General features: G+C 44.2%; 1 protein-coding gene across 1 annotated transcript in view; it reads left to right on the top strand.

The window, feature by feature from the left end:
• The window catches only part of LOC149357976 (uncharacterized), a 49,680-nt gene extending 31,954 nt beyond the window's left edge, over positions 1–17,726 (top strand). The window contains exons 6-11 of the mRNA XM_089576695.1: positions 499–670; positions 3,863–3,963; positions 5,920–6,061; positions 13,327–13,596; positions 15,141–15,283; positions 17,634–17,726. Of these exons, the coding sequence (XP_089432821.1) occupies positions 499–670; positions 3,863–3,963; positions 5,920–6,061; positions 13,327–13,596; positions 15,141–15,283; positions 17,634–17,726 (921 nt within the window). The remainder of the gene's footprint in view (positions 1–498; positions 671–3,862; positions 3,964–5,919; positions 6,062–13,326; positions 13,597–15,140; positions 15,284–17,633) is intronic.
• The last annotated feature ends 5,363 nt before the right edge of the window (positions 17,727–23,089 follow it).

Genomic DNA, 23,089 nt, shown 5'->3' with positions numbered 1-23,089 from the left:
TGCATCGCATACCACACCTTAGGGATAAAGAAAAGGTTGCACACGGTGGCTCTAGCGAAAATCGATAAGCCTGCTCATTTACATCTTTCCGCCTTCTCACGCACATCCTGGATCTGCACTCTCCAATATGTTTCGCTGTCGCGATAGCTTTCTAGCGGTACTCTGAGGTATACTTCGAAACATTTCCACTTCACCCTCATGGAATACGGTTTGTTGAGAAGGTCAAAGCTGTTGGCGAGGCTTCCGAGTGGTTGTCAAGGGTGGAGACTTTGATGGCCCTAAATGAATTTTAAAGTGACGAAGCCAGCCCTTTGCAGGCTGACTATACAAACTCTGTGTACATTGTATCCCGCAATTTTGTTCTGGTCATTCTTGTGTAATGCCAAAGCCAGGAAATAAAGAGAAAAAAACACCGCAACGCCCTAACAAGTGTAAATTTACTAAAAGCGCACCGTTTGCCATCATTAATAAACACACGTCTCTTTTTTCACTCCACAGCCAACGATGCTGGGTCTTTTGCCGACATTGATACAGAAACTAGATCAACATCCGCTTCTCGGTAAAGTAGACACAAGCAGTGTCAAAAAGCTGGTGACTGGCGGCAGTACATCGAGCACACCTGTGCTGAAAAACATCGCCAGGAAGCTCGGCTTGAAAGGAGTCACGCAAGGTACGCGTCCTTTTTTTTTTCTATGTAGCCCAAAGATCACCAAGAAAATTGATACTATATTACAATTTGGACGGTCACAGTGCTCGATGCAGCGTTTTAGCGAGCAGCAAGTAAAAGCAGCCATGATATAGTTACATAAGGTTGAAACAATTCACTGGTGCCCTAAGTGCGGTAACAGTAGTGTGTAAAAGAAAGTGCGCCTTGTTTGATGGTTACGCATTAGACATCGCCTTCCTGCATTGAATTATAAGCAAAATTTTATAGCGGGTTAAAGCCGTACTATTTGAGCGGTGAATCGTTTACGCAAGCCATATTTTCACTCTTGTGGCCCCTGCTGGAGCTAACCAGTCGTACCCTGAGCAACGGCTTGCGACACAACGAAGTTCAGCATTTCAGGTACCGAGTAGCGCCGCCAGCTTCCACTTGAGCTTTGGCTGCTTCTCGAAGGAAGTCTGCAACATTAGACTGAAGGATACAAGATTTCAAAAGGTTATCGCGGAAAGATGCATTGTGCAGCGCTTGCATTTTTGAATGATCAGGTTGGAAACGTTGCAGACATTGCTTTGATCCGATGTTGGGTGTATGGACCCAAATGTTCACATGCTGGTCCATTTCTTGCGCTTTTGGGCTCAGAGGTTGTAATTTTTGTCATAAACTGGTTCTTATCCACTGATCCATGGCTCTGGTCCACTGTAGATGCTGCACCCCATACCAAGGGAATTATCCACAAGACAGCTCCGGTTTTGAACGCTGGGAGGGAGAAGCTCTTGAGACCCCGTTGTGTCTGTCCAGAACAATTCATATAGCAGTAATTGTGTAGTTAGTAATTGTGTATGTGGGCTCATGACAGTAGTGCAAACGAACAGCAATACGGATGAACGAATAAGTAGCAGAAGCCCTGCCTTTAATTTATGCGGCTGAATCGGTGTCTTTGGCGCTGCTGCCGTCTGCCACTTCCAATGGTGTTCGCGCAGACGTTTTTAAATATAGCGCAAGAAAGCAGTGGAAGATGGTAAGGAAAGTTATGAACGTCGACTGGAAGATTGAAAAAGGTTCGTTATGGTGCCCAAATGGGTGCGTACGAAGGTAAACAAAAGAAAATAAAGAAGGGCAAATGAACAAACGTAATGCGGACGCAATGATCGCTCTGCGCTGGTGCCAAATGCCACGCATGCGCGACGCCCTCAGTAAGCGCATCTGCGCATGGCAATCCCTAGGCGCCGGCGCCAGGCAGTGCAGAGGGGACCTTATTTTCTTTTTGGGAACGGGTATCACAGAAATCAAATGAAAAACTCTTTATTTTTATGAATAGTAGGAAGATAAAACTCTTTAAGTGGCCACATGTCTAGTTAGAACTCTTTGTGATAAATCTGATTAAAATATTTCAGTCTAGCAATTTTTCTCCGACTTCCTAACGCCGAGAGCTCTGCCGGTAAAGGAAATTTCGTTATAGGTGGCGCTGACAGGAAAGCAGAAAACATCCATTAATGTGCCACTTTAAGAATATGTTCAAGATTATTTATCGACTATTCGTTGTTTTAATCCCAGATTATTGATGTGTAGTCCAAAGTTGGTTGTACATTTTATTTATATGCTTTCAGCTTGCATGTTATAGTGTCAGCAGTGAGCTGAAGGTGAATGAAATAAAGACTGCAATATTTCCGCTGATCCAAATGCGTCGAAGGTAGCGCTACCGGTCATATCGATGACGGGTCAACCGTAGTTCTTAAACACGACGCCGAACCACAGGCTCCACCGGATAGCTTCTCAACAGCAGTCGACGCAGCAGGACAGGGAGAATTGCAGGTCATGGTCCAAGGATTGTAAACGCAGGTTAGCAAAATCATCCGGGTTCAACGGAGACAAGGTAAGTTTTTTCGAAAGCGAGCGATATGTACCTTTCTTTGCCCGTTCACGATATCGGGATAAATCTCAATAGGAAGTCGCTGTGGGCTGGATAGGGTCGCTTCGCCTGTTCGATATCCAGATGTGCTTCTTTGCTCTTGCAGCGATTGAAACTATTTCTCACGCGCTTCTGCGCCACCACTGGTTGAATTTCTCAGCCTCAGTGCCGCTTCGAAAGCTACTTGCTGGTCAGATCCTCTCCCAATGGCCCCCGAAAAGAGCAGTTTAACTCCTTGCTGCTGTCCCTTTGCAAGAACATCCCCTAATTACTTGGGCATCGGGTCATCCCGACTAAGAGGGCAACGAGGAAGCTCATAACCGAGTTCAAGCGATAATTAACACAGCGGGTCCTTCCCATCTTCACCTAAGACCCCTTTCCTCCACATATAGAGAACGACTAGATACGCTACTCCTTAACCGCAGGAGATAGCCTCCCCCGCATAAAAAACTAAGCACATTAGATGCTGTAGCCTGGCGCCAAATACACTGAAACTAATTTCAAAACCTGCATAAATGCAGTAAAATGTACCCCGCTTAATACCATGCAGCTGCGCCTGGTGTGACACAAGTCCCACGCTTTTGTACGTTTTCTGGTGGTGTGCGGGCAAGCCTGAACTTTTAAAGACGACGCATTACGTCTTACGAGCAGTGGAAGGCTCAAGTGACTAGATATCCTTGAAATATCAGTTAAAGCTCATCTACAAGCTTTGCGAAGTAGCTCGGGCAACTGGATTTCTATAATGAGGGCCCCACCCCTCTGATGATCAAGCAACTCTCAAGACCTGTTTCTCAATAAAAGTTATTCTCCCTCTCTCTCTCTCGATGGCACAGAAAAAAGCGGCCTCTGATTTCATTGATAGCGATCCTTTTTTTGGCACAAATACCGAGCTAGGCTTGAGTACTGCTGCAGTTTACAATTCGACCCTCTCCTTTCGCTAAAATTCTTCACCTGTTATCAGCACCAACAGATCACTTATAGGCACCAGAAGACAAGTTGAGAAATAGCATGATAGGAATAAAAATATCTTAAATAAATGCACCCTTAAGTTTGTGGGGCCGGGAATAGTCTATTGCTAACACCCCAAGCCATCATTCCGTTAATGCAATGATACTTATGTACAGTACACAACGAATGCGCCAGGCACAGATGAAGCCGCTGTTGACTTAGCCGCTGAGCTGCGCAAAAGCGTGAAAATTGTTCTTTCTTTATCGCCTCTGACCGACTAATTATTAAAAAAGAAAAACAACTTCAAGCTTAGAATTCATTGACTGTGTCTCCTGTTTCAGTGTATGGCATGACAGAACTGACGGGATGCATTACGTACTCCATTCCACGCGAGGACGACTTCAAAAGTGTTGGCAAGCCTGCACCGTTCGTGGAAATGAGAGTGAGCACTTGATTTAAATGACTCCATCCCTTAATTTGTGGCAAAGGTGGGCACAGTGTAAAATAAATTTTTCTTGAACTCTTCTCATGAACGACAGTCAACATTAAAGGTTTTCAAATATCTACTCCACTGCTCCTACCATAGGCTGGTACATAAACCGGATGACATGTAGAACATAGAAACTGTAATAAAACCCAAATGCGCACTCCTATCAGCTCAGCATTATAGAGAAAATCAAATGCAAGCGTGAGAAAAAATGTAGCGCAGCGGGAACGGAGTCCTCCGAATTACGGTGGGGAACTATAGGGCGTAAGCTGCTCGGAGATTCTCGGACAAGAAGAGACGTCTGTGCTGTTCAACCGTTTATTCTCTGAGTGTCGTAACGGAGCTGCGGCGGGGAGCGCGGGAGGCGCTCCCCGTCGCTGCAAGAGGGAAAACGGAGGAGAAGGAAAGAGCGCGCCAGATGCGGTGGCGCGCGGGGTGCTATCTGCTTGGTCTGGATCCTTTCAAGGGACACCGCAGACTTCGACCGCAACAGCGTTCACCTCACGTTGCCGGAGGCGTAGGAAAGAAGCACGCGTAAGTTGTACCGGCGAGGGCTGGCGCCATGGCTGGCGCACTACATAACATTAGATGTGTTCGTAGCCTCGGACCGTCTTGGCATCCCCATTCGCTGTTGTGTGAGACATGGTGGGCTTGTTCCACTCCCAGAGTACATATTAGTCTTGTCAGGCTCATTAAAGCATACAAAACACTTTCTGAACGTTTCGGTTTGGTCAGAGCTTAGAACAAGTATAAAAGCAAAAATAGTGGCAGTTGAAAACTGCCTTAAGTTGCGTAACAAAATTAATGGTACAGTTCTGAATATAAATTTTTTCTCGTTTGGGAAGATTTTGGGAGCGTGGTTTTAGTGGATACGTATTGTATAGGCTAAAATGAGGATAATAAGTTGAAATACCAGCTGACGCTTTGAGCATTTTAAACCGCCGTTAAAAATTCTAAGTTTGTGTTGTACACCAGTTGGTGATCCATATGAGCGTGTCTGGCAGGGAGACATAATCTCGCTAAGGCTATTCACCGCCTGTTTACAGGAAGGAGGTGTTTATAGGTCTGGAATGGGAACAGTTGGGGATAAGAGTTAATGCATTATACCTCAGTAACCTGCGATTCACTGATGACCTATCATTGTTAAGTCACTCAGAAGATGCATTGCAAAGCATGATTAATGACTTAGACAGGCAGAGCAAAACGGTGGTTCTAAAATTAATATACAAAAAACAAAAGTAACGATCAACAGTATCGGAAGAGAACAGAAATCTACAATTTGTAGCGGGGTGTTGGAAGAAGTAAGAGTATACGTCATTAAAGAAGGAAGGTCGTTCAAGAAGCAAGCGCATGACTTCCGCCACACATCCTGTTATGCAGCTTGGATAACTGGGACCGCACTTTCCCCACCTTCAGTGTAGCTGTAATGACGACTGGCGGCCGGGCGTAGTGAGTGGATTTCACGAGGGGAATTGCTAGATGTCTTTGCTTTTCTGGCTATTTCTTCGCTTATACAAACTCGGATAACAGCAAAAAAAAGAAGGTATTTTCGGTCCTTCCGACACTACAGTCCACCGAGAGCGATTTTCTATTTTTTACGTGCCTTTAAGGTACCTGCTATTATAATACTGCGAAAAGGAATAAAAAGCTTAAGGTTACAAACAGAGAAAGAAAAACTGCGCGGATTGTGACATAATTTATCGGCCCGGAAAGTTCACCTTGCTTTTACTCCTCCTCTATTGCCGTTCGTGTAGGGCTGCTAATACCTAGGCGAGAAGCTCACTCGAAAATAACAAAAAAATATCATAGTTCTTTGTATACATGCACAGTAATAAGCATTTGGCTGTGTTTTTGTAGGCCCAGCATTTCGAAATGCATTGTCTTCGTTTATTATTATTATTTTTGCTCTAGGTAGTAGACGTCCACACAAGGAAAGCTCTGGGACCATATGAGGAAGGAGAAATTTGTGTCAAAGGTGCTTGTACATTCAAAGGCTACCTGAAGAATCCAAATGAAACAGCGGATGCTTATGAAGATGGCTTTGTCCGGACAGGTGCGATGCCTGTATCTTCACATTTTTCTATTTGTATCCTAAGTTGTGCTTGGCTCTTCGTCATGTATGCTCCACGTTCGGTTTCACAGAGAGCTCTATATCTGATTATTTATTAGAACGGCGTCCCTCTTTGCGTACTGCTAACTTTGTTGGTACCCCACCCTTCGTCCGCAAATCGGAAGAGGAAAGAAACGGTGGTCAGGCAGCTTTACAAAGTTGACAACCTCTACAAGAAGTGAAATTAACAGATATAAAAAAACTGTTTTGTGGACTCTGCGATAAAAAAAAAATTAAGTTGTTGTTTTAAGGTGCCAGATTCTGCCAGCGCATTTACAAAGCGTTCAAAAGTTTGCTTATGCTGAGAGAAATATTCTTGGTTGCACTTACTTTTCAGTAATCGTCTTTTTCTTTAGAAGCAATCACACTGAATGATAATTACGGTTGAGGAAAGACCACACCTAAATTTAAAACACGCGCGGAAAGGCCCGAAACACTTCTAAATTCGATAACGAACCGCACACTAGCGCTCTTGGAACAGAAGAAACTGCTAGTGTTGGTTATAAAAAAGCAATTGCTGTTTCCATATATAAAAGCAAATGGTTCTCAAAGTCCTCGCCGAGATTTTTTTTCACGAAGTGTAACAATCGATCCCTTTATAAAGGCAGAGAATAACTTGCAACGATTGAAAAATTACGATCAGTTCTTTCGTTTCTCCTAGCGTGTTCGGTATTCTTTTGCAATCACGAAGTTGGGCATCCTCTTCGTGATTCCATTGGTATGACATGAATCCCAGCAGCGACTGTCAGCTAGCCTTTATAGTAAGATTGTTGTGTAGGAGCGATCCTGGCGCTTACAGCTGACGTTGCTGTGAGCGACGTGTAGCTGACTTAAAGACTACACAACAAGCCTACATGCTTATATCGTTTAAGGGCGGACTTGTCGAGCAGACGAAAATGTGAGACATTTTCCCCTTAGCTGTGTCTCAGCAATCATGACCCACTGCGGAGCATAAAATAGACGCCGGCTGCTTATATGGAGGGACTATCGTGCGAAGAAGGCAAATAAAAACAATTTTCGTGTATCGAAAACACGTTAGGCGAACGTAAAAATTTCCTTAGCGTTTGTGGTTGCCCACATCGGTCAACATGATAAACCTGCTAATGTTATGGCAAACGATTGGGTAGGATAGGTAGAGAGAAAAGGCGAGGCATTTGGAAAAGCCGCGTCTAATGTTTATTTATTTATTTATTTTATATAGTGCAAGCTCCTTTACGAGGCTCTAGCAGGTGGGCACACATAGTCTGTACACTCAGTCTAAAGCTACATCGGCACAACAAGCGTAAAAAGCAATTTACATGGTGGTAAGAACAGATACATGCACGCAAAATGAGGATCCATAGCGCACAAAATTGAAGGGACACAACACGGGTGCTAAACTTCCACTGAACGATCTTTGTAAGGTACAGGTACAGATGAGTAACAACGATTATCTTGTCAATCGTTGTTACTCATCCGCGTTACACTACACAGCCGTGCTACACTAAAGTAGTATTCCTTTGATTTTTTCATTTTGTGCTTAAAATTTGTAAAGACGCAGGATAATTTCGCTGTTTTATATAGATTCAAAGCTTTGGACCTAATGAAACGTGGTAGCCCCTTTACGTTTTGCATGAATTACGTCTCGCGTCATCCATGAATTCTTTGTCACCGGTTTCGTGATTCTTAATGGTACATTACAAGATATAGTAGGATATGGCGAGGAACATTAACAGCAATACAAAGGAATCTAAACTTTTTAACCGACGTAATCAATGAGAATTAAGGAGCAAATAAAGATGAGGAAAACGCAACTGTGCACTATTTGTTCCGGAAAGTGATAAAGCAAAACAATACAGAAATATTCACGACCCAATGTAGGGGGTCGTCCACTCTTAGTGCGAACACGTGAGCGCGCGGCCGCAGTCTTTAGCGGGCCCCTGCGTGCGACCCAGCCGCTCAATATAGCAAATTGGCGCAGGATAAGATGGACCTGCATGTAATATTTCGTGCCATCTGCCTCTTCAATTCAGTGCGCGGCCGTGTCGGACCCAGTGGCCCTCGAAAGAACATGTCCATGAGCTCGCTTGTTCGTACCAAGAGTGTACGACCTTGTGCATGACTGAGAGCATTATTCAGCTTCTCTTATGGCTTCTATCTTTGTAGCAAATGTTTCCAAAGTCTGCGCATAGGTAATTTAGGCGTCCACTCGATGGTATTCTCGGATGACGAATGGAAATAATGAGTTCTTAAATCCGTCTGTATTGTAAGAATATTCAGTAAATGTGTAGCTATCGTTTGCCGTGTCGGTCCTATATATATATATATATATATATATATATATATATATATATATATATATATATATATATATATATATATATATATATATATATATATATATCAGATAAAGTCACTAGAAATTGAAAAACAAGATTTAATTCACGACGTTTCGGCTGGAGGACCATGCACTCGAAAAAGGCTGGTCCTCTAGCCGAAACGTCGTGAATGAAATCTTTTTATGCTTTTCAATTCCTGGTCACTTTATCTTATATTAATCAATAAGCTGCCATATATATATATATATATATATATATATATATATATATATTATTAGGGACGTGTAACAGTTCATACATAATTTTTATCCCTGCGTTCTTAGCTCTAGTAGAGAGAGTCGCTAGGCCTGAGACAACTGCAAAGTTAGTTTGGGAGTCAGTGCGCTTACACAAGATGTGTATGAATCGCAGTGCCTTTCTTTGTATCTTTTTTAGTTTCGCGATGTTAGCCATTGATTGAGAAAACCAGACAGTGTAAGCGTATTCTAGTATTGGTCTTATGAATGTGTCAAATGCTAAGAGCTTAGCTGACGGTGGTGCAAGCCGGATACATCTTTGCAGAGAAAAATGCTGCTGATATGTTAGCAATGTGCGCATCCCATGAGGTCAGCGGTTAGTGACACCGAGGTATTTATGCTGATGAACTTTATAAAGTGGAGCGCCATGCATGCTCTAAGAGAAACATATGGACTGTTTTTTTTTTCCTGCGGCGGGCATGCAGAGAGATTTCTTCGAATTGTCATCTGCCATCTATGTCACCATTCCATAACTGCATCAGGCGATTTGCTAAGCGCACTGTGGTCGTCATGGTTTTAATTTCTCTGTTCATTATGCAGTCGTCTCCAAATAGCCGCCTAATATGGCGGTTCATTTGCTTGATTATACGATTATTGAAAACTAAATATTATAACGGTACACATAAGGCGCCTTGCAGAACTTCAGAACCAACTCAAGTTACCTGAGACGTCATGTTTTCAAAAGTTCGCAAAACTGAGAACTGTTAAAAAAATTTTAACCCAGTTCAAAATTGCTCCCTCACCGATCATGCTTTGCAGCTTTGCAATTAGTTTGGTATGACATACGCAATCGAAGGCTTTAGAAAAATTTAGTAATGTGAGAATAGTTTGACTGCAATGATCAATGTTGAGTGCCAGGTAATGAACTTCAGTTAACTGTGTGATAGTCGAAAAAGCGCGGCGGAATCTATGCTGGTCAGGTCACAACAAATTTTCAGATTCTAGATAACCTGTTATAGGTTTCATGATGATATGTTCAAAGACCTGACGTGCTGCCCTAGTGAGTGAAACTGTTCTGAATTTTGTTGCACTGGTAACGTTCTCGTGCCGTCATCTCTGGCGAACAACGACTGAAAAAGATCGTTAAAGTACTCGGCTTTTGCTGTAATTTTGTCTGGCGTGAGTTCGTAACGTGTTTTCTTATTAGCGTGGAAGTATTTCCAGAACCTCTGCGGATTATAAGCAACAAAGTCAGGAAGCGTTACACTAAAGTAGTATTCCTTGAATTTCTTAATTTTGTGCTTAAAATTTGTAACGGCGCAGGTTAACTTTGCTGTTTTACATGGATTTAAACCTTTGGACCTAATGAAACGCGATAGTCTCTTTACGGTTTGCATGAATTACGTCTCGCGTCATCCATGGATTTTTTGTCACCGATTTCTTGTTTCTTAATGGGACATTACTTGATATACAGTAGCAAACAATTTCCTTAAACTTAAGCCAAAACTAACTAACGTCGGTGCATGCTTCGAACACTATTTCTGAAATTATTTGCAACTCCTGTTCAAGAGGTGTTAATATACTAGAATCATATCAGCTTTATTAAAATTAGTCACATCGTTTAGGTGGTCGGTTTGCCAGTGTGCTGTCGAGTGGCAGTACATATCTGTATGCTCTGGTCAGAATTTCCTGACCGGCGTCGCGAGTCTCCTGGTGTACTGAATAATTATCGCTTACAAGTATCACGTGGAACATGCTTTCTATTGTGCCTTGCATGCGCATTCGACCTGAAACTCATTAATGAAGGCTGAAGGTCAACATTATGTCACTGAGTGATTCGGAAGCCGGTGTTGTGTGACGCATGGCAGTCCAGTCAATATGCGAGAGGTTAAAATTGCCCATGATGATTATTCGGGAGTTACACTCGTGATATTGGAGATAATGGCGGATGGCATTCATGCATTTATGCCCAGAAGAGTTCTCTTCGGTAAATACATCCTTTGATAACACTAACACCACCCTAGACGATCTTACTACACACTGCCTCAGCGCCTACGTCGTCGGGTAGAAGGACAGTGGGCAAGTGCTTCTTGATCAACAATACAACGCCCCCCCCCCCTACCCCGAGAAGGCATCTTTTCAAATTACTGAAGAATTTGGAGGGAAAATTTCGTGATTTCCTATGTCTGCCGAAAGCCACGTTTCTGTGACAGTCACCATATCAGGTTCTTGATCACAAAAGACGATTACAGGCTTGCCTTTTTCGCTTTGAACACTTCTAGAATTTATATTTATTAATTTTATTTCTTTAATTGCGCTTTTTGACACCTCACTACAGGGTTGACAGCTTCTTGTTTTTTTTTTATTCAGCTACACTCTGTGGTTGTTTTCTCTGTTCCAGACGAACGCTTGGCTGCTGATGTAAATTTATCAAAAGAGACTTCATCGCCTTTTTCATGATTCTGTATGGTGCTGTGCCACAGCTTTGTTCGGTTGGCCCCAATTTTTCGCGAGAAATCTTCAGAAATTGAACAGTAGCTGCCTTTACGTTTGCATTCTCTTTTAAGTGCGAGCATTTTATTTCTGAAGTCCAGAAGCTTGAAAAAAACAGGTCTCATCCTTTTTTGTCCTGACCACCCCGAATGGTTAATACGTTCTGTGGAAACTTCTGAGAGCTTAAATTTGCCCTGCATAATTTTCGTGTTTACATTCTCTTCAAGAACCTCGCTGGTCTCTTCCTCCTCCTCTTATAAGTCACATATAAAAAATTGGACCTTCTGCTATGGTTCTCAAGGCCGTCTAATCTTCCTTGTAGCTTTTCTATTACTGGGCTCATCTCAGGAGCATGTTCCTGGCAGAAAGAGACGATTTCCTAGTGTCAATAGAGCATCGAGCTTGTTATCGATGTCGAAAAGCCATTTTTCTTTAATTTCTGTCATGTAAGTAGCAATTTCCTTCAGCTGCTTAGAAATCCGAGCTAAATCTGGTCCTGGAGCAACTTCATTATCACCTCCCAGTAACAGTAGCTTGCGCAAGCTTACAGTCACTTCGAACCTCAGCCGCAGGCACGGCCGCATCGACAAGAATGTGTCGCTGGAGCGCATACAAATCTCGTAGCGCTTTCTCACCTGCAAAAAAAATGAGAACGGATTGTTGGCGAACCACATTCCGGTAGCGCTGCTGTGCCCAATGGCTGCCGCACGCGTAGATTGCCGATGTACAGTCCAGTCCAGTGGGGTCGCTGACTGCACGAGATGCGCGAAGTGGTCCACGCATGTAGTCCTTGATCGGTGGTCGCGTTGATAGCCCTGGTTTGGAGTACTTAGCTGATATGGAACATGTGGTTTGGCAGCGATGAATCTCTGCGCCGTTCCGCTGCGCCGTTCGGCCCCTTGCCTGCGTCCGCGGCACGAGCCAGTAAACCCAAGATAAACTGCATAAGAAATGAGAACGGATGGTTGGCGAACCGCATTCCAGTAGTTCTGCCGTTCCTTTCGTGCCGTGCACCATCGTGACAAACTCAGCAGTCTTGATCTCTGTTTCCCTTTTTGTTCTTTTTTGCCGCTGCGAACCAAACGTCTTAGCTTACATCCATAAATAAACTGCAGTTTAATTTGTGTAATAAACCAACATTAACCACTGGCATATTTCAGTACTCTGGTTAACGCTTGCTCACGACTGTCAACAAAAAAAAAGGGCTTCTTGGCGTAGCGTTGTCATCAGTGAGTCAGGAAATACATACACTGAGAAAATCTGACACGATAAAATTAAATGTAGACTTAGAATCGCTTAGTTCTTAGAACGTCTAATATCGTTTATACGGGATTCCACGCGAAAATCCCGGTGTTTAGCGCCTCTGAAGATAATTTATGGAATGCATGTCCTTTCGTTTTTGCGTTTCGGTACGATCATGCCTTTACGTCAAAGGACAAAGTAGATAGAACCTATGCTCCCTTCTTTTCTGCTCCAGTACATTCAAGAACAAATGATATCCAAAACTTCAACTCTATACAAAAACGCCGATTGTTCGCAAAGGGCCAATTTAATACTGACGTGACTCAGAACAGAATACCGATTGCCGCTACTAGCAGCTATCACTGGCTGAGCCTCTGCTTGACCATGCAAGTCTGCGAGATTTTCTTTCGTTTTTTCCTTTACCTGCGGACAAAATTCCTTTAACATCAGCAGTACGATCATTGCTACTATCAAATAAGCTTTAGCTGCAATTCTAAAGTAAATCAAGAACAATATGGCCTTTCGGACTAGTTGTGTCATGGTGAAAGTGGAATAACCTGTTGATGCGAACCCTCTGGCGAGAAACGTACAGAGCGCTACAAAACGTGATGCTCTCCTGAGTGGGAGGCTAAGAAAGCACAAGTCTCTCCAAAAATCTTTTCTTGTTTTGTATTGAGCTAATTGATTACCGCTATATGTCGTACGTACACTACGGCAAGGAATCGTTACGTTGCTCGCAGCATGCCCAGCTGAAAGAGAAAACGACGTTTTATAGAAGCGCTATCCGCATTACCGCGAACAATAAGTCCTTACGATGCATTTATACCAGCATCTGAGTTAGGCATTACATGACGGTTGGAAACCAAATGGCACACAAGGGGACTTTGAACGATGGCTAAATCATTCTTGGTCTTCGTAGGCGACGTGGGCTACTACACACCCGACGGCCGCTTCTTCGTATGTGGCCGGCTGAAAGAGCTGATCAAATGCATGGACGAGCAGGTAGCTCCGGCCGAGTTGGAAGAGCTGCTGGCCGCCGATCCTGGGGTGAGCCGCGTGGTCGTCGTCGGGGTGCCGCACCGAGAGTACGGAGAGGCCGCGCGAGCATTCGTGGTGCACAGGTGCCGCCTGCAACCGGGAAGCCTCGAGGAGCGGAGGGAGGCCCAGAGGCTCCGGAAACTCGTGGCCGGTACGGTGCGGCCTCACGGCGGCTACACGTCCCATTTTACTATATTACATGGCAGCGCTACCTCGCACTATTGGCACTCCCACATGTGGTCCAAGGAACGATAGCTGGTGCCTGTAGGCGATGACGCGTCTATTTCATGCTTCAGGTGCGAACGCGAAAACCGCGGCAATCCAGCCGTATCCTATTTTTTACGTCAGAAATAGTGAAAAATATTCACTTTCTGTTGAGTTTTGAGTACCCAGAAAATCACGACATTCACTGTAAGGAAGCCAGTTTTTAAATGGTAGATCGTAGCACGCCTACCGGAAGCATTTACGTTCGTGAAGCAGGAAAATACCATTTGAGGTTAATGGGGCTTAACGTCCCAAAGCCACTCAGTCTATGAGAGATGACGTAGTGGAGGGCTCTGGATAATTTCGACCACCTGGGGTTCTTTAACCACGGACATTGTACAGTACACGAGCCTCTAACATTTCACCCCCATCGAAATGCGACCAGAACAGCAGCTTGGGCTTGTTGGTGATCCATCTCGAAGTAACAACGCAAAAACATAGACAGGACACATTGAATAAGAAGACACCACGAGCGCTGACTTACAACAAGTTTATTTCGAGGGAAACATTGCCTGATATACTGCCTACACTCAGCACGTGACACAGATACGTGACTTCTGTTGTGATACGTGTTGTAAGTCAGCGCTCGTGGTGTCTTCTTATTCTATGTGTCCTGTCTATGTCTTTGCGCTGTTACTTCGAAATGCGACTGCCACGGCCGGGATAGAGCCCGCGACTTTCGGGTCAGTGGCCGAGAGCACCACAAACACTGAAACACCGTGGCGGCTGTTTTTACTCGTTAGCATACACCCAGGCACAGCCATACGGCTTCAAAAAAAAAAGCTCTACAGCGTTCACAGAGTTTTGTATTTGAAAAAAAAAAAGTTAGTCCTGGTCAGGGAACCACACCCTGGTCGACCACCTGCCTGAGGCGGTGCTTAGGAAGTTGTCAAATAGGAATTATACTTCCTTACCCCAGGTTCATTTAGTACATTGAATTAATGGTGGCTTAGGACGCCCTTATGGTTTGGTGAAAGAGTAGATTGCTGAGTCTAGCACACTGCAAATAGGTCGACCACAATTATTTTTCTTTCGCATCATAAAGGCGCTCTTTGAGGGCAATTGGCACGAGTCGGTTGCTGGTCCGTAATAAGTCACGAGTGGATGAAAAAGCCTTTCGGCTCATTTGTGTTTTGCCTAAACGATACTGGTACTTTAGTGGTATTTCTTTATGGACTACGATAGGCTGTGACTTTAACGAACAGTGACGTTTTAGAGTGACTTCAGTTTTCTGTTACTCTCCTTTCTCTTTCTTTTTTTTTTATCCCCTCGCTCCTTTCCCCCCCCGTGTAGGGTAGCAAACCGATTATTCTTTCGGTTAACCTCCCTGCCTTTCCTCTTCTACATCCTCCTCCTTTATGGACTAAACGACAACATTGTACGCCGACTTGCCGGTGCACTGTAACCATACACATATTTCACTGCTTTCAGCTCACATGGCTTACCACAAGCACCTGCACGGGGGCATAGAGTTCCTGGAGAGCATCCCCAACACGGCAAGCGGAAAAGACCAGCGCAACGCTCTAAGAGATGGCTACATCTGTCAACAAATTTGTAGCGAAGAGATACCTGAGGTGGAGCAAAACTAGACTAATGCTGTACACGGCCCCTTGTTTACTGTGATAAGCTCTACCATCATAAAGTGCAAGGTGTAGCGACATCAGAGCCCACACAAGAGTCAACGATAAGTTTTGCCAAGAATTAAAAAGTTGGGCAGCGTAACAAATAAACTTTGCCATCTGTATCGTTCCTGCTTGCTTTTAGAAATATTAGTCTTATTTCTGTTTATTGTACCGACCATATCATTTCCCCTGATAGGATGTGTACTTGAGAAATATGTCTTTATGTGCATTTTAACTCCTAAATTTTAAATTGAGAGGCATGAAATTTTAATTTATTTTAATTTGCACTTTATTTTACCGACATCTGGCAGCTATTACTTACTTATTACAAAACCCACAGTGTCGTGCAGGCTTGAATTAAGGGTTGGTGAGGGGGAAGGAGAAGGGTAACGAAAATGCAGCATAAATAAATTGAGTTTAAACAAAATGAAAGCATGTAACCGAAGAACAAAACTATTAAAGACTGTAGAAAAAAATCCCGTCTAATCGACTGTAAACGTGGACTATCCCGCTGCAGTAATGAATGGGTGCTAAGCTGTGTTATTTTGCCGCGTATGCAGACGGAGTGTTGTCAGGAAAGGCACCTTTATGTAAGCACTCGTTTCGTTGCGCTTGTATTTCGGGCAGGCCCCTAGGACGGCGAAAGAGAGCTCAGCTTTAGGCTAAACCTCGTCCGGCAGTCAAGCTTCCACCGCGGCCGACTGTAATAGGGCGTCGTGAAGGCTTGGCAGACCTACAGGCTGGAGGCGCCACTCTATTATGAAGACGTTTTGGCTTCTCAGCTTTCGCCCGCTGCTTCCGAAGGCGACTCTCTGGTCGATCGCTTTGCCTTGGAACAAGCTCTGGCCTGCTGGTGCTTCGTCCTGGCATTCGTCGCATCGTGCGCCTTTGCTCTACGAACATCTTCTCGCCTCTTTTAACCCTGCTTTCTTCCTCATCTTCTTGAGTCACTAACACGGCGAAAATATTTTTATCGATGTTAATTTATCGTCCACCCTGCGTTTGTGTCTCTTGGCTCCGTTCCTTGCGTCTCGTGACAGAGTTTCTGCGTGCTGCTTTTCTGCCATGAAGCATAGCAATTGAAAGCTCCTCGTAACCACTAATTTTTTCTTGTGGAAATGCCTCCTAGAGATACGCACACGCACAGTGTTGCAGTGATAGTCTAGCGGTTTAAAGCATCGCCAATTCTTCCCGTTGCGCACTTAAGAACTATAGATTTGGTGCTTGGTGTGACCTTATATTCTTTCGGGTTGTCTTATTACTGGGGATTTATAGCAGTGCAGATGGACGGACAGCAAAATTTTATAGAAATGGCAGGGCCAAGAAGTAGGCGCCAAATGCATCCTCCCCTTTCAGTCACAAAGCTTAAACACAAAACGCATTCAGGAAATGCTAGAATTAGAATCAGTTTATTGGAATAAGAAAGAAAAATGGTAATGCAACTCAATATTACGGTAGCAATATCTTTATTGCATTCCGTTATTCTTTGCAAAAAAAGAAGGACACACTGAAAAGGTTTATCTTGCAAATGAATTGATTTTTATAGGCATGATCAAGTGGGGAGAAACATACATAGTCGGGATTGCAGAAATATTGCCCCCGCTTGATACCTGTAATGAAATGAAATATGCTGTAAAAAATTGTGCTTCAGTGTTTCCACGCACTGCTGTAATATTTTAATCCAAGTGTTTCCTTGGCGCTGAAAAATTCAGACTCCTATAATTGGTAGCCACAAACCGCATAACGAAACAGCGTATTCGTCTACATTTACAAATGTGTATCTACTGCCAGGATTCACACATACAGCAAGCATACTAAGGCATAGATCTAATGTTTAACGTGATTTATTTTCCATTCAGAGGCAAATATTCCCAAATTTACTACTGCAGGTTAGTGTTGTCAAAGACTTCTGTAATCAACATAACCGAACTCATATTATGATAATTTGAGTTCATAGTTTTCCAGCGCAATGACACACAGCCTTGGCAGGGAGAAGAGAAAAGGACAAACGTCGTCGTCCTTTTCATTTTATTCTTCCGTCCTCAGGCCGTGTGTTGCTGCTATGGAAAGCTATGAACTTAAATCCACAGTGCCAAGTAGCCCAATAACTGACTGTACTGCTGTATTATGTGGGGATTCGCCCTTCTCTGTCCCCTTCTGTTTGCTTCTCGTCAATGCGTCTTCCTTAGTTACCTGAACTAACAAGAGAGGGCGCATACTTCGCAGCGCCACGGATGGTGGTGTGAGTGCTGCGTGCGTGGGGAAGACAGTTCTCTCTCTCTCTCTCTCTCTTCGGCTACAGAACTCATCACGTGCGGATGCTTCGGCGCGGCCCTCCACTCTGAGCCACCAGGTTGGGTACATTTTCGCTGGAGCTCGTCCCGTCTGGTCCTGAAGTTTCTCCTCTGCCCTTGAGTGGGCGAACATTCGCTGTTAACTTGGCTGGTGTGTCGGATGACCTCGGTTTCTTAGCGTATTTTTTTGCTAGCTGGCGTTTTTGTTATTTCAGGAATAAATGCCAATTTCGTGCAAGCCGGAGTCGTTTATTTCTTTCCCTCAAGGCATGGCACGCCGTCGTCAGGGTGCGCCCGGTAGCACGCGCGATCACGGCGTGATGTAGGCGATTTTTTACTCCGTCAGCCGCGGTTAAGCGCGGTAAACGTATTTATTCCCCCATTGCAGCCCTACATTTAATTCAAAAGAAAGCCGTCCGTGCAACAGAACATGCTTCTAAGTTACATCATACACAATCACTTTTCCGAAAAGACAAGGTTTTAACAGCGAATAATAGTACCATTATAAACTGCTGTGTGCATACAGGAAAACAGTAAAGAGAAGATTGCAGACTTTTAATTTTAGGAAACCTTAAAAAAAGCAGAACCTACACTTTTCGGTACCAGCCACTATGATTTGTTCCTTTTTCACATACTGGTAAAGGGATAGGAAGAATTAGGCATTAATTACCGCCCATTTTGACTGACCTAAACCGCCAGCACATATATGTTCTAAGAATGCTGCATAGCAACATATACAACCTTTATGTGTGAAAGCTACATTGCATTCACTTTCTCATTGCTTTCAGTGCTTTGCTGACTGTTTTTTTATCACGCCACCTGCCACCGGTGGCAGGTTGCGTGTTACACTCACAGCCACCCTCCGGGATCTTCCCGCGGTAGCCACCTTCCGGTTGCCCATTTCTCTGCTCTCGTCGTGCCAGGTGGCGTTTCGCTCTGCTACTACCTGCCAGGGTTGTCAGATGGCGTGTTACGCCGACTACGCCGTCGACGACTATGACGCGGAATCAACGAACGGGTGCCTATAAGAGCTACGGTCTAAAAAATCATTGTTTTACATAAGTATTTTTACCATTGTCGTTGCTGTTGCTGTAAAGGCGGCCGGAGTGTTGTGAAGCTCCGGAAAGGGGAGCTTTTTCTCCAGCCACATCATTTCGCTCATATGTATTCGGTAGCGAAAATAAATATCAGACGTATTAAAAATGATTTGCATTCCGAAACACAGAACGTCATGCTTGTAATATAAATCTAGTACAGAACACCTGGTCTCACCCATGTAGCACATGACAGCGGCCCAATATTAGAATACCGTTGGCAAAGCATGGCCCTCAGTAGGCGCAGGGTTCCCAATAAGTATCTGATATTGGCTGAACCACTCATTACCGCATCCAATGATGGCCCTGGTGGTCCATCGCTCTTCCAGTACTGGCTGTGCCATCACAAAATCCTGGCTATCGTGGGCCAGGTTAGCCACAATTTTCCCACTCTTTGCCATTGTCGGTTGTGCCATCACGAAATCCTGGCTATCATCTATCATAGCCCAGGTTAGCCAGAATTTTCCCGTTGTCTGCCATTGTCGGTTGTGCCATCATGGCTATCACGTGCCATGTTAGCCAGAGTTCCCCCACTGTTTACCAGATTTGGCTATGCCATTTAAGAAAGCTTTCTATATTGGCCTAGCGTTGCCATCACTCATCGAGTGTTAAACGTATACTAGCAAACGGCGGTCAACCTCTGCCATCTGCTAAAACGAAATGGCAACGTTCAATATTGCTACAACAGAGAGCGACAGTTTCTATAATTTTTAGGATTTGTAAAAGGTCACTTGAGCTCTCGATAAGAGGTGTGAGACTAGTATAAACCTGTCTCATCTCAGTTTAACTATAATTGGCATGTATACGTTGCCAAAGTAGATGTTTTCGTTGATCCTTGAGATCAAAACACATGTTCCTGGAGCACATTATAGGATACGAGCAGTATTAGAGTAGTGGCGCAGTGCTATTGCTCGACTACAACAACTGCAATTTTGTCATAACACCCGTGCTACGCGGACTTTTAAGTAGCACTTGAGTCGAATGGGAATTCGACACTTCTAATGGCATTCGGACCTAACGAAGTTGTCTGGTGCTTCTCAACAAACGCATTCGGGAGCATTCAAAACGCATTCACTCGCTGTATAGCTGCTGCGGTCGAGTATTGTTTTTTGTTCCTTCGCTGCTTTTGAGTGGAACAAAGACGTCATGACGACATGTGGTGGTCAGTGGACAGTGCTTATTCCGCCACAGAGGAACCGGTCTGTCACATAAGACCCACAACGACACCATCCAGACCAATGACCACAGATTTAAAGAATTCTGTCGTTAATACTTGGTAAGTAGGAGCGGCTGCACTAATCCTAAATTTTCTTTCAAAAGGTCCCAAAAAGTTTCGTAATAAAAGAATGCGCGCTGCCGTGACCCAGTGGTAATGATTCGTGTAATAATATATGCCATAGACAAGCCGCTAATCAACAAAATGTATTCTTTGTTTGTGAAGTGCACAGACAGAGCTCATGCTGTTGCCTGTGTCGGATTTCTGGGAATAATCACCCGCCTATTTCTCATGGAACATTATGCATTTGAAAGCATTTTTGCACCCTCTGATCGAGCGAGTGTCTGGAAACCAGCCCAAAGGCGCCTGTTACAAAAATCACATAAGGTTTATTTTATTGAATTTTTGAATTAAAAATCACTTTTTTATTCGCTCTAGGAATTCCCTGCCGCAGTGCGCAGTGGGCGTCTGCTTCATGGAGACCGGGGTACAAAGGTAACAGCTTAGTGCAAGTGTATTCGCTAAACCGACTTTGTGCGCAGTTTTAGCAATGTCCAGAAACGAAGCAGTCGCCTCGTCATTTAGAATTATGCACTGCGCACGTGAAATATTAGGCCGGTGCTTGATAAACGCACGCGGACACGCGTTAAGAGATTCCTACGCTTCCCTACGTCGTGCCCTGTGATCGCGCCTTTCCCCTGTTTTCTGATTTCCTATTTCCTCCCTTTTCTGCAAATCGTAGTGTTGTAAATTGTTGTTTTTGTGCATTTTTATCTTCTGTTCAGTAATTTGCATGGGGCATTTTTAGCTCTTTCTCACGTCTTTGCATATTTACTCACAAGTTTTTTTTTGCATTCGAACATAACCTTTACTGATGAAAACCATCGGAAGTAGTTGCGGACCACAATTCAACATGCGTTTGTTTTTGCTTTTTTTGCTTGAAACTTCGACACCAACAAAGATTTTCGAGAATTCTTCGACGACCAGCCAATAAATCGACTGACAACTGGGGTTAGATGCATGTTAATTTAGCTTGATAGGCACATGTACGGTACATGAAGCTATAAAAGAGCGCGCATTCTGCTTGGATATTTTTATTGCTTTATATTTTCGTTATTTTGTGGCAACATCTTAAGCCATCTTGATATAACAGAAGCCACATCATACGGCCCCGCAAAATACGCGAGTGTCTGAAGTCGTTTTAGTGAAATCGATCTTGAAACTCCTCGTTTTTCACTTCAAAGTTTCAAGCTTTTGCGGCGGCTTTGAGACAGTACTTCGACGCTTCCGTGTTTCACATCCGCTTGGTTCTTACAGTAGATATTGCCTTCTGTTTCTGCCTGTGGCTCATTCTCCAAAAACTCCAAACCTTTTTTACATGTTTTGGCCCCGTCTTCTCCCTGTTTCAAGCACAATATCTCCCCACCTCTTCTCCCGGCCGCGCACTTTTCCAGGTAGCAGGCTAACTCCCCACCCCGCGAAGCGCTATTTTTATTTTTGACTGTCACTTTCTAGAAACTGTTTTCCCTAGCGCGCAGCTACGCGCTTGGCCGTTCGTGTATCCTCCAACGATCTCCCTTTCTCCACCTTTCAGCTCGAGGCCTTTTAAGGCGAAAGCCTTTAATGCCTCATCGTTGTCGACAGAAGGTCGTCAGCAGAAGTGTCACGCTTTTCGATTGGTCGAAATGGTTATACGTCAGAGTGCGCTGATTCGAAGTAATGAGGTCACCCACGAATGCCTAACGCCCCATTTTGGAGCACATAACAACTAATAAAGTAGTTGTCGTCCGCTCCGATAGGGGACGTAAGACGTCCGTGGGTGACCATATTACATACCTCATTACTGCGAACAGAACCATGGATACAACAGAACTCATCGAAGCAGAGAGAGAGTCGTGCTAAAGAAGCAGTCAGAGTCGACAGTCAAAGTGTGTAGTTGTAATGTGTAGTGAAAGTGTGTAGTGAAATAAGCACTAGTACAGCAAAAACTGTCTATAAGTCAATGCCAAACAGAGCGCCAGGAAAGGCTTTCGCTTTGCGGGACTTTAGAGAGCCAAAGCGCCGCTGAATTTTTTCTCGTGACCACAAAACGAAAAAATTCAGGCGGCATTTTGGCTCTCTAAAGTGCCGCAAGGCGAAAGCCTTTCCTGGCGCACTGTTTCGCATTGACTTCTAGACTGTTTGTGCTGTACTAGTGCTTATTTCACTACACACTTTGACCACACATTACAACTACACACTTTGTCTCCCGACTTTGTCTGCTTCTTTAGCACGACTCTCTCTCTGCTTCGATGAGTTCGGTTGTATCCATGGCTCTGACGCAGTAATGAGGTAGGTAATATGGTCACCCACGGACCCCTTACGCCCCCTGTCGGAGCAGACAACAACTATTTTATTAGTTGTCGTGTGCTCCAAAAGGGGGCGTCAGGCATCCGTGGGTGACCTCATTACTTCGAATCCGCGCACTCTGACGCATAACCATTTCGACCAATCGAAAAGCGTGACAACAAAACGGTACTGTTTGCGCGAATTTTTCATTTGCAGCGCACCGTAGAAAAGCTGATATGAAGGACAGCTTTTCAGCAGTATAGAATGGAGTTATGAACGCGGCTGTAACACGTGCTGAAGTATGCAAAATATTTTAGAACATATGTTCCTAGACAAAACTCCGAGAAAACCATTGAGACTGGGACAATAGATTCTCAGCATTCAGGTGTGTCTATGCACAAGCGCATAATAGCGTACTTATTTTCAATGCTGCCGGGAATATCTCTTTTCCGGGTGAATTAAATTTTGTATTTATTCACGGTGACCCGTGTAAGCGCTGTGCTCACAGGTTGCACAGGCCCCTGGGAGCGCTCAGTGGGAGCGGCATGGTTTGAACATGGGCGACGGGTCGTGCTAGGCGAGAGTAGATAATGGGGCAAAGGTTGGTTTTGCAGGGCCTAACGCACTCATTAAAACGGAATTTGAGGAGAAGGAAACGGAACTCCACGCATGTCGCCATATTTATAATCCCACTTCCCAGCGAATTCAATGCGTTGGATAGGACAAGGCACACATTTCTCTAACTTACCCTGTGCTCAGGTGCAAAGAGGCGGAAGCAAAGCTGGTCCATCTCTGCATGCGAAGCGATAGAGCATGGGAATGGGTG

This window comes from Amblyomma mixtum, chromosome 3 (genome assembly GCF_055824585.1).
Source record: "Amblyomma mixtum isolate Tamu chromosome 3, ASM5582458v1, whole genome shotgun sequence".
In the NCBI taxonomy this organism is placed as follows: domain Eukaryota; kingdom Metazoa; phylum Arthropoda; class Arachnida; order Ixodida; family Ixodidae; genus Amblyomma; species Amblyomma mixtum.
This window is presented reverse-complemented; position numbering and strand designations above follow the sequence as displayed.